General features: G+C 32.3%; 1 protein-coding gene across 1 annotated transcript; it reads right to left on the reverse strand.

Moving 5' to 3' along the window:
• Window positions 1-8617: 8617 nt before the first annotated feature.
• Window positions 8618-10062, reverse strand: LOC112685287 (innexin inx7-like). Its single transcript, XM_025557129.1, has one exon. It carries the CDS (start codon window positions 9918-9920, stop codon window positions 8769-8771), a length of 1152 nt encoding a protein of 383 aa, XP_025412914.1. The 5' UTR covers window positions 9921-10062; the 3' UTR covers window positions 8618-8768.
• Window positions 10063-13556: the final 3494 nt, after the last annotated feature.

The following is a 13556-nucleotide window of genomic DNA, read 5'->3' on the forward strand; positions in this document are numbered from 1 at the left end:
GGTCGCAGTGTCAATATCACAGCAATTTTTGACGGCGTAAACAAGATTACGCAACCGAACACGGACGAAACAATTTTAGATCACGCACGGAAATGAACCATTAATAACAATACTAATAATAATAATATAAGATACGAAAATGTATAGCACTATAATAATACAAAATATACTCGTTGTAATCAATAAAGATCAAGCGCGGGTCTAGAAATGAAAAAAAGGGGGCTAGTAAAGTAGTAAAGTGATATACTACCACAAAGGTCCCCACAAACTGCCGCGGTGGCGGTGATGGTGGCGGCGGCGTTGCGGTGGTGTTAAATTTGTACACACGTATTGTAATGGGAGTCCGCACACTGCTGCGGTAATTCGGCAGCGGTAAAATATCGCCGCTGCGATATTTTAAAAACCGCAGCATGCTCGATTTCACCGCCACCGCACAGCGGTATTTTCGATTGATTTATCAAATATACGCTAATAGTACCTATACTATCTAATATATATGGTGTATATTAGTCTGGACTTCGATTATTTCCTAGAAACTATTCAAATTATAGTTTAATATACTATTTAACTTAATTAAAAATAATTCATATAAAAATAATCAATACAATATTATATATATACTATATGAATATTATTTATATATACCTGTATAATTAATATGATATGTACAATAGTATAAGTACTTAATATAGTACCTACTAACGTACTATATAGATAAATCGTCAATTTATCAATGACATAGGAATTAATTAATTAACTACACAATTATTGTATGTAATATCATTGATTATAAATATATTATGTTTATACTGGATAAAAATCGCCACCGCTACCACTGCAATGTGTTCAGGTCTGCGATTTTAATATCGCCACCGCCACCGCGGCAGTGTGTGGGGACCTTAATTCGTTGTGCATGTTGATTTGTACGAAGTCAAATGTAAGAAATCTTTTTTACGTCTAATTTTTTAAATATTTTAAATACCTATGTCCGATATGGTTTTACCTAATGTCTAATGGTGGGGCTTCGGCCTATAGCTCTCCCTTGTATCCACACCCGATAACGATAAAAGGTTGCGGTTCATGAATGCCTACCGGCGTTGAGGTCACATCGACGGAAAAACGAACACACGTTCGACGGAACGGACCGCGTAACGCACACACACTCGTAGAAGATTACTGGCATTGAAACATAGTTCTGGTACATGGACCGCACATCGCGATAGCACATAGGGAGAGATAGGAAGCCCTAGAATACATCGTATGAGGCGATTGTGAACTCGGCTCGAAGAAAAAAAATGTTCAAAAGGTCTATTGTAAACTGAGCCCGTGTTTTTTCAGGTAAAAATGATTGTCGTGTAAACTCGGCCAAATAAATTATTCTTATGATATTTGAAAACCATTACCCAGAGGATTTTTAAATTTATATAACAGCTAAAACTGATTAGTTTTTCTTGCCTATCATTAATTAGGTAATAAAAAATTTTCTATACCTCATGGACTTCGTCGATCAATTTTGGTAGTGCAGGCATTGATTTTCTTCTGGCGTTATACATATTCCTCTTAACATACCGAATATCACTTACTTTCAGATCTTCCGCTTTAATTACACTGTTTATTGCACTACAAAAAAATGTATTTGGCCTAGTGCAGATATCCTTAGTTGCTTTGCGTTTTGCCATAACAGTAACACATTGCCTTTGTAGTACTTGGTCCCTGACAGGTTTGTGGTCATGATCATCAATTTTCTCCGTAATATTATTATTTATTCTAAATGTTTTTAAAAACGCTGTACATTTGCGGTTTATACATCGCCACTTTATTTCGCCTGAAGCTAATGTAAAAGTTACTTTAAAATATTTAAAATGTTCTAAAACTAACAATGTTGTCCATGTTGTTACTCAACTATGCGTACCATCGTTAGGTTGTATAAACACTACTGAAACGTTGTTTCAAAAGTCCAATACGGAAATGAAAATTTTTGATTCAATGTTTAAATATATTTTAACATTTGTTAATAACAAATTGTTCATGATAAGATACAGGTACGTTACCAATTTATTATTTGTAAATTAAATTATGCCGTATTTATTATACATATTTTATTGGTCAAAATTATTGGGACGAGTGATCAACCGACTTTTTTTATTATCTTAAATGTCCTGGCCGAGTTTACAATCTACCTATTTTATTACTTAAAAATTCCGGGCCAAATTTATAATCAACTTATTTTATTGCCTAACATTTCTGGGCCAAGTTTATAACAAAAAAGGTAACCGTGGTCCCAGCTTACATTTGCCCTATTGTATACCCTATGCGCGCTCATGTGGACCGGTTCGAAGAGCCGCAATTTTGAACAATATGAACGGTATTTAAATTTGTATTTTCCTCGAATCATTATGTACGAGTATATGCAATTCTTTCAATGCAATTTTGACTATGTAAAAACAATAGTAATTTCATATTTGTATTCTTTCATTTTATTTTATTATTTTATGTGTATTCATCAAAGAACAATATATAATATATTATTGTGTACCAAATATATATTTCTGTAATAAGTTATATTCTTATATACATAGTATAACTTTTAACATGTATTTATGAAGTGAGAATCCACTTCTATATCGTCATACCAACACTACAACCAACTTCAGATAATGAACTGTTGTATATTTGGTAAAATAAATTTTGTATGCATTTATTCTCCAAATTCTACACATAAACTAGAATTATTTTAATAAAAAAATGTTTTCTAAAAATGTATATTCGACATTTTATGATATTCTTATATTCATATATATTTGGGGGGGGGGGGAATATAATTGAAGATTTATGAAAAAATATGTGTTCTTTTGTTGTCCGTATTTTTAGACAATCAGTATTTAGATAACATCGATTAGCGTAAGTTAATACAAATAGCATATTGAAATGTATTCCTTCTGATATGTTTGATAAATATAAAAAATGAATTTCATTACTTATGCCATGTTTACGTATTTTTAGTTTACCGTATAAGGAGTAGGGAAATTGTTAATTTAAACTACGAATGCTGCATTTACGTCTTTACTTGATCACAATATTCAAGTTAGAGGCATGAGGGCGGACCAATAGCTATAAAATGGCTTGAAGAACTTAATATACATTTGTGATTTGTATTATAATTAGTTTTGATGTTATTATAATTTATTATACATACCTACTATAACCTATTATACCAATATTTTATATATTATTTACTTGTTTAATTAGTTGACTAGTTATCATATTTATTTATTTATTGTTTAATTTTAATAATTTATCCATACATTTCTTATGTTATCTAAAAATAAGTCGAATATTTCACATGCAAATAAGTAAGAGGAAGCGATATAAAATGTTTATTACTCAGGTACTATATAGAGTAAAGTGAAATATTTTCGTGGAGTAGGCATTTTCATGATTTTCGTGAAATTATTTGTTAAACGCATAATATAATTCCCTATTACACGATTGATTTGAAAATTACATTTATCCTGAAAATGACTATTTTTAAGGATCAATGTAATTTTCTAGTCAATCGTGTAATAGGGAATCACATTATACGTTCAACAAATAGTATCATAAAATTGCCTATGTCACGAAAATACATTACTTCACCCTATACTATACATATACATATCACCGGTCACACATATAATAATAATATTAATAATAATAATAATAATAATAATAATAATTTTGTCATTAATAGCCAATGGATATTTGTAAATCATTTATTTCAGGTATTGTACATCGATACGCATTTAAAATATTCGTCAGTTGTGGCAATTAGACCTGATGGAAGTTAAGACGTTCACACATTATCGGCAGCTACCAGTACCTGTCTCGCGTGTCTCGACTGTTTAGTGCGGGATTCGTGCCTGGTACACAAAACTCGTATAGTAATGTATTATGTGTAACGACTTTTAAATTGTCGACGACCTACATAGGAATTGTAGTATACACGAAGACAGCTAGTAAACGAAATTATGTTTTTTTATAAGTAGTTAAATTGTCTCATTTTCTGTATTTCTCAATATGATATAACTTTTAAATATATCTTATTTTTCAAAAATAAATTTACTCACAAGCCACAGGTGTTTTACAGGGATTTCCATTCAAGTGGATATTCCTTTTATTAGATAAATAAATAACTAAGCAATATGAAATTTTATTTAGTATTTTAAAGTATAATTTGTAATACTTTTTACCGTCTCAAGAGTTATTAGGGCAAATGTTCTATGGCGTCCAAAGTATTGTGAATTTCGGGGGCATCATAAAAATGAATTATATAAAGAAAAATTTGGTGTTTATTTATAGGTATTGATTTTTCTTTCTTTTTATTTGTTAATGTTTTATTTTACAAATTATTGTGCTCATTTGGTAGTTATTATATTACTTGAGTGTTTAATTTATATAATGACAAATATTGAATACGGAATCGTAATGACTATTATTAATTATTATTCAAATATATTTAAATATATTATGATGTTACAACCAAATCGGCTGCATCCGAATTGCGGTTAGAGACGATTTTTGAATCGTCACGTGAATTGTAGGTAATATCCTAGTTGCGGTCATATACCTATTACTTATCTGTAAAGTTTATATATAAAATATATAAAATGGCTGATCGTAGTTTTGAATATTGCATTCATTATGCCTACGCCTCAATAAACCTGCGTTAAAAATTAGTTCGCCCAGTAATACAATGTTAAGTGAAAAATTAAAAAGACTACGGGTGTTAGTTGTAAAAGGTTATTAATTTCAATGTTATCGTACTCTAATGAATGACGTGCAACGATGGGTATGTTGTAAAAAAACTTGTAATGCGGCTATAAAATATGATGTTAACGGTGTCATTTGTAAACAGAATGCAACACGTAATTACGAACCAGATCATCACCAATCAATAGTACCTACGGCAAAAGGTTAGTAACAGTGTTAAACGTAAGACAGTGGAGAAGTTGTGCGAGCTTCCCTCCAAAATTATTCATTCTGAGGTGTTAAGTACAGTACTCAGTGTACTGGTGTCAAATGACGTTACACTGATTAGAAAAAATAATATTTTTATGTATATTATACACACTGCAAGAATGAATGTTCACCCGAAGTTGCCGTGTGACTCTTCACAATTACATTTAAATCTTCCTATAGTAGGTAATTAATAAAATGCAAACCAAAAATAATGAAAATTGGTTTTTTATAAACAATGTTCAGAACAATATAATATGTTTTACGACTCAGATAAACTTTTTTTCTAATTACTTATTTACTAATTTACTTTTTCAAATTGCCCTTTTCCTTTTAAACAATTTTTTGTGATGCATGGATATAAAAACAAAAACAGCTCATACCTTTTTTTCGGGCTTCCTTTTCTACGACCAAACGAAGCTGACGATTGTTTTAATATGTTTTTACGTTACTATGAAAAGAGTGAAATTAATCGTATTGAATATGTGAAGTCGATTTCTTTCAAATTTGTATCCACAAAATTTTAAAAACTGTTTTGTCAAGTTTTAACCACTTAATTCAAACATAAAATTAAGTACCAATATTTTTAACAATACCTACACAATGAAAATAGTATAGACAGTTTTAAGTCTGTTATAAATGGGAAGGAAAATGTTAAAACTTTTTTGTAAATAAAATAGCATGGTATATACCATATATACTAGGTATATATTTTGATATATTTTGGCATGCTCTAACGCGAGTGGTGAACGATCTTTCTCTGTATTTAGAAGAGTTAAAAATTATTTACATTCATCTTTGATACATAAAAAATCATTGGCATTATCTATTTTAAATATTGAAGCTGAAATTATACGAAACATTGATTGGACTGACATAGTTAAAAACTTAAATAAAGAAAAAAATCCGTTATTTGATCATTATTATTTATTTTAATATATGTAATTATTATTATTACTATAATTAATTAGTGTTCTTATAAATAAAAAAAGTATTGTTTGTAATAAACATTTAAAATAAATACTATGAATTTTCATATTAATATATTACTCATAATTACTCGTATATGTATTTTATGCATACAAACATTTTTTATAATCTGTATGTACTATTCTGTATAAATAGTAAATTTTTAATTAAAATAATGTAATCTGAGGCTCATTCATTTTTATTTAGGAGGGTTATGGAAATTATAGTGTTCCATGTAAAAATGGAACACAGCGTGAATATGCTATTTAATTTATACTTCAGTTGTTGTATTCCGTCTTAGTGACTCGAGTGCGAATAATGTTAACCCTTAATTGCAAGAGTTTTTACTGATGATTGTTATTATTAAATAAATATTTATTTATTTATAACTGCATTATATATATAATAGTACATATATTACAGAAATATTTGGTCGGTAGTCAAGCTCCCCTCATAGTTGTACCTATGTGTGGGCGTAAAATATTTTTGCCCTAGGGCGATCTTAGTGGTTGGGACGGCACTATATATATTTTATATTTTATATCATATAATACTAACAAATTAATATAATAACTACTATTTAAAAACTAAAGATAATAAGAAAATTATATATATATATATATATAAAGATTAATTTTAAAAATTGAGTAAATATTATAATACATATTACATTTGTATACTCGTAGAATTAAAGAAAATATTCTTTTATTCTGAATAGTTTATCGCCTATCGTTAATTAAATTTATCAGTGGTCCATTGAAGTGATATCATTGAATGAATACTGAATTTAAAATAATATGTTCATTTTAACCTACTTCATAGGCTTCATAATGAAAATTAAACCCATTTAATGTCATTACAATAAATGTTAGATTTATTAATTTTCTACAAATTTATTTTGTCAATATACCTAACTAATAGTATTTTTCAGTGTAGTCGCCTTGAAGAAAAATAAGAGGGTGACAGTTGGTGTTTTAACTTTTTATAGTGTTAGGAAGTACGATTGTCGTGGTCTTTTTTTTTTATTATAATGATGAATAATTTATGATATAAGATATAATATAGTGTATAGTTTTTTGGAGTCAATGCATTAAATATTATTATAATATGAGCCAATAATAACCAATAATTAATTATAATTAATAAATTTTCTAATAATAAACAGTATTAATCATAGGTCAAACTTAATGTTTTACTTATTTTATATAATTTAATTATTGTAACATAATACATTACAATTAAATATAACTATGTTAATGTCTAATGGTGACTATTTGTTCAGTACAGGGTATAATTAATATTTTAAGTAAGCTGTAAATTCATTGTAATAAACGATATCTTAATTGCTATATATGATTTTATTGAAAGAAAACTATATATGATAAATTTAGTTTGATTAATTTTAATCTTTAAATGCCGAGTAATAATTTTTGTTATGTATAGAATAAGATTATTATTTTGAATGTTATGGCGATTATCAATTTTAAATACTGATGATTATACAGTATCATTATACATATCATTACTTATTGATTTTAAAAAATACAAATGGTAACACTTCCGGCGATGATTATGTTCTTATCGAATTTTATTTCAATGCCTTAAATCCATATTTTAAATAAACGTTTATAAACATCGGAAACCAATAAAAATAAAATTATCAGTAATCAATTAATAACGGCCTATATAAAATAAATATTTGAATAGGTTCTCAATAAAATATTATTATGAGTCACACATCGCACGAAATCTAACATAAACAATACTAACAATATTTTAAAAACTTTTTTACAAAACAAGGAATTGTTTACATTCTATTGACATTATTTATTTTTCTTCAATACCTATTTCAGACTTTTTAAATTTTAAGTAATCGTATTAAGTGAGTTTTATTATATACAATTTTTTTTAATTCGATGTTACATCGTTTCTTCAACTGTCAACTAATTTCTAATTTAGGATTCGTGTCGTTATCGAGTTACTGCCGAATCAGCAAATAGTTCAATAGTGTAAAAAAAAATTAAAAATATAAATAATTTTTTTAGACCAATGTCCGGAGAGCGGTGTATCATTTACTCCAAAAAGTACCTTTTTTTTACTAATCCCCTCAAAACTACCTGGAGCAAAATACACCAGTTGCCGTCACATGTTATATATACGATATGATATGATAGCAGATTGGATTTTGTAAAAGTTGTTTCACAAAACATAATAAGAACCTACAATAATATTACAATTACAAATGTTTAATTTTTTTGACAAATTACATTGTATATTACCCACTTATAAACAGTATATTTGTTATTATTTATTAATATTCATTATTAATGATTTACATAATTACCTCCCCTATTTTATGTTTTAATTGTGTATATTATATGTGAGGGCAATTGGTACATTTTTTAAATAACAAAAACAGTTGCCGAGGGCAACTGGTCAACGCCCGTCAGGACGAGTAGCACTGTTAAAGTTTTTGTTGAAATAAAAAAAATATCACACGTGGTACGTAAATATTTACGTATACGTAATACGAAAAAAATACTAGAGTTTAGAATAGTACTATATAATATGCCACACAAATATGTCAAAATTTTTTCATGATTTAATCAATATACTTAGTATGTTAATTTTATTTGATATATTTTGGCCCGCAAGTAAACGAGAAAATTACAAAATTACAAAATCAATCGATCTTACAGTGTCCGCGGGTTAAAAATCAAATGAGCTACAATAATATTATATATATACTCTGCAGTTATGTGGTGCGGTCGGATTCGATGACGGGCGGGCGGACGTACGACGGTTTAGATGGGCGTTTCAGTCGAGTCGTCGATGGACGACGATCTTGGCTCCTTGCGCAACCCCTTGGCGTAGCTGTGCAGCAGATCGCGAAAAACGGCGCCGTCCATGTTGCAGGACAGGTAGTAGATGAACAACCAATCGGAGTACGTGGTCTGGTGCGCGATCACGGCCAGGTCAACGTCATCGATGCGGATGCCTGGCGACGCTTCGCGCAGCAGCAGCCGGTTGAACCATTCGAACGAGTGCATCGCGTACTGGAAAATGCGCCACAGGAGCGCGGCCACGCTGACCGGGATCAGCACGACCACGAACCAGTACCACAGCACCATGTAGATCTTCTCGTTGATAATGTTCAGCGCCATCACGCACAAGGCGTCGTGGGTCTGCAACGTACCGGACGGCCCGTACTTGTGGAAGTCGCATTTGGTCATCTTGGGGAACACGCGGTCGAACGTGACGTCGTTGTCGAAGAGCGCGGTCAGTCCGTACGTGTAAAACTGGCCGTCCAGGAACGCGTTCATCAACACCATCTGCAGCAGCACGTTGACCAAGTTGAGAGCCTCGCAACCGATCAGCACCACTGCCCACATGCGGTTCATCCGGAACCGCGTCACCATGTCCAGGTGGTTCAATACGTCGCGGACCTTGGCCCACCGCGTCGCCTCGGACGGGATCATTAACGAGCCCGCCACCATGTCCTGGTCGCCATCCGGCTTCAGGTACAGCCGTTGCAGCCCGTTGACCAGCAGCTTAATGGTGCCCGCCTCATACGTGCGCCATACCAAGTGCGGCAGGTAGAACAGCAGTGCCTGACCGAACAGCACGAATGGCACCCACTGGTAGTAAGCGTGGTACACCTTCTTTGAGTTCAATCGTGGCGGGCCCACGCCTGGCTTCACCGAGCTGGGCACGTTGGGCAACGTGTACGTGGTGGTGAAAAAGCAGAACGTTTCGATCACATTTTCCTTCACGCCGGTCGACATGCACCGGATATGTTCACCAATGTACTGGCGACTGCACACCAGCGTGGTGCACGCCAGCAGTAGCGCGAAAGTTAACCGATAGTGGACGCGGAACGCGGAGTTGTCGATGGCCACCAGTCGGACCTTCAGTAGCCGCGAGTTCTTCACGACCGTGCTGAATACGCTGATCATGATGGAGTTGTATATGTCACCGTGTTGTTGCACGATACACACACACACACATACACGTGTGAACGCGATCGTAAGAAAACGATAAACGTGTAGTACGACGAGAAAAAAACTGGAGATGACAACGGACAAAACGCGTGTATAAACTGTAGCGCGCGAATACTACTACTGGCGCTCGCGAACCAACGCGTACCGGTCCAACGTATGGCGACCCCCACCGCGCTCAGCCCCGGTTTACTAGTGCAATCGGTCGCCGCGACGGCGGATGTGGCTCCTGTTTTCCCCGTTAGCGGTTCTCCGGCGAGCGCACGTGCTGCCCCATGTTTCTCGCTCCTTCATTCCGTACCATCGCTCTTCAGCTACTACCATACTCATGGCCGTATTTAAGATTTCTCCGCCTAGGAGCAACAACATTTTTCCGCCCCTCTTCCCTGTAGCTTTGGGCGCCGGAACAATGAGGGCAATGGGGGCAACTGCTCACACGGGAAAAATTCCGAGAGGACATAGCCCCCACGGACATTTTCCTAGAATTTACGCTCCCGTGACTAAAATACATAGGCCATCTTCTATATTAATTTTTACGTTGAATATAGAAACAAAACTCAAATTTATTTAAAAAATTGTCTGTTTTTAAGTATTAACATACACATACAGTAAACTAATAGTTTTATTTAGAAATAACTTGCATGTACTATGTATGTAGTAGTTAATATTTTATGTTATATATGAGGTATGTATATAAGAATAAGATAACATGGAGACAATTACCCCTTATTTAAAAAATAGAAACGATTTAAATTTAACCGCAACACTCAAAATAGAATAGTTTTTAGAATAGGAAGTTCATTAACGTGACTGTTCAATAGATTTGTAATCCAATTTATTTTAAGATTCATTTGATTACTAACAGCCGATTTGATGGAACACAGTCGTTAAAATATAATAATATTGGTATAATATTATACCTTCCTTTGTATTTGCAGCTGTGCCCAGCCCCACGGTTCAAAAATTGTTCTGGCACCACTGCCTGAAGTCAGTGGCGGTTTTCCCGGGGAGGCAAGGGAGGCAGTGCCTCCCTTGAAAGTACAAGAAACTACACGGTTAATGTTATTTAAATTATTAAATATGTTTTGCTTATAATTTCAAGCATAGACACGTTAATAAAAGGGAAATTAATAAAGATAAATATGAATATAAATTTAAATTATGTATTGAACGGACTATGGAGTATACCGTGCACGGTCTCGATCTTTCAAGTCCGTGGTACTCATCAACTCATGGGTAAGAGAATGCCTAAGTGCCTATGCGGCGTGCCGCACTGCCGTGTGCAGTGTGCACAACAGGCGAATATAATATTGTTTATAGTAATATACTAATAATTTGACATACTGTATTACTATACAATAAACTAGGCTACGGCTGCCCCTCCATACATCCCGTGTCGGCGGTTCCCCACTTTCTCAGGAGGCAATCGCTGTCACAGTTATCGATACGTTACATGTGTATACAAATTTACACACACAAACGCACATAAAATATGCTAATAGCGCATGTGCGATTCTCCACGGAGACAGCATACTACCGTTGCCTCCGTTAGAAAACGTCACAGGCTGTGACTCACAGCGGCTGACCGATAATTATTATTCTAACTTTTGGGTACAAACAGAGTTTAGGCGTTCTCCATGTTTTGTGTGTACAAGTTATATTATTATTCTTTAAATCATATTATGATTATTTAATCCCTACTTTATTCCACGTTATCACTAAATGAGTTATTATCAAATATCAAAGCAATTGTAATATGTTTATTATTTTGTATTATAACGTTTTGTAATATAAAAGATTAGAATAATTATTCAATTGTTTTATTTTCTGTTGTATTTGTTTAGGTAGACGATTAGGTAGTTCGTACTGTGAGTTGTGACTTCTGAGAACAAAATAAAGTATTCTAATTTCAAATTAAAGTTATTAAAGTGATCAGTATTTTTTTGTTTCAAGTTGTTTTTTCATATTTTTTAAAAATGAATCCAATTTATGATCCGATTGTATTGCTTTTAGAACATCTTTACAGACGTTGGAATACATGTGACAAAAACGATTTACTTAGGCAAGGTAAACCAACTCCTTCTCTGACGTATTTGTCTGCAGACAAAATTGGCTCAAAAGTATTTTGTAGGTCTTTCAATTCCAACGTTTATACTAAACATCCTTGGATATGTGGAAGTTTTTATTTACAGAGGTTATTCTGTTGACCATGCATTTTATTGAGTCAATCAAATTCTGTTTGGATTACATTAGGCTATGCTGATTTTTACTAGGAAGACACTAGTCAATTTAGAAACTAAAAATTGTTATTATTTAGGTCAATAATTTTTTTTGAAATTTTTCTTTTGCATCAATTTTGTAAATATTCAACTATTTGTAACTCAAAACTAAGGAGACACTTTATAGGGTTTGTGTCTCAGTTTTGTATAAATTATAGATGTATATAGTATTTTAATATTATAATTATAATTTATATACAATATACCTACCAGTAATGCCAAATTGTAACTTAGTAGTTAGCATTTAATTATGTGTTATAGTGAAAATGAAACCTTTCTCTGACAGATTTTTAAAGAAAAAAATTGTATTTAAAAAAAATAAATGAGTTTTTAGGACTGTGCGATTCGCTTTAATAAGTCCAGATGGGTAGGAACAAAATGGTTGCCTCCTCAAAATTTTAATGCCAGAACCGCCACTGCCTGAAGTGTAAAACCGAAAATAAGTGTCTCCAACTATTCATTAAAAAGCCGCTCGCAATTAATTTTCAACATTTCAGTACACTATTACACAATATTTGTAATAAATATCAAATCCAAAATAATAACTAAGTTATAATTACATAAATAAAGTTGTAGAAAATATTCCTTAATAAGACTGATGCCGGTTCTTTTAAATAATTTAGTACTTTTCAGTCTGAATATCTCATCCCCATACAAATCAACACTAAACCAATACCTATATCCAGTGGCGAAACACAAGTATTTAAGTCGGGGAGTCGTTAAAAAAATACGTTACAGCACCCCCCCCCCCATTTATAACTTTATATATATGTATAATAAAAGGGACACGATCTTTTGTTTTTTATTTCATATTTTTTTTCGTAAGAGTAGTTTACTATTCCAATATTCAAAATTTCATTAATTAAATAGTCAGGCATAGTAGCAAATGACATTAGTATAATATTTTAATAATTAGATATGAATATTACACCAGAAATAAGTAAGTCGTAAAATAATAACTAACCATTAACTACGATAACACAACAATGCGACAAGCAATGAGATTACATTAAAGGAGCACACAACACAAAAAATATGTTTTTTTTTATTTGAAAGAATGTTCAATTTTAAAAATAATGGTATAGGTTTTACGTTTCTAATCACATTATTTGATAAGTAATGAGCAATTGAAAAAAGACGCGTGACGTCATTGGGCCCTACTCATCATAACAATTATTGTAATCGAACTACGGGTCCGTCGACTGCCAGTATCCAATCTAATTTTACGTATTTTACTCATTAAACACGACATAGTACATAGTATGTACTACATACGTTCAACCAAATTTTAAAAATATAATGTAATAATATTTAA

The sequence above is a fragment of the Sipha flava genome, unplaced genomic scaffold (assembly GCF_003268045.1).
Source record: "Sipha flava isolate LNK unplaced genomic scaffold, YSA_version1 272_pilon_pilon, whole genome shotgun sequence".
Classification (NCBI taxonomy): domain Eukaryota; kingdom Metazoa; phylum Arthropoda; class Insecta; order Hemiptera; family Aphididae; genus Sipha; species Sipha flava.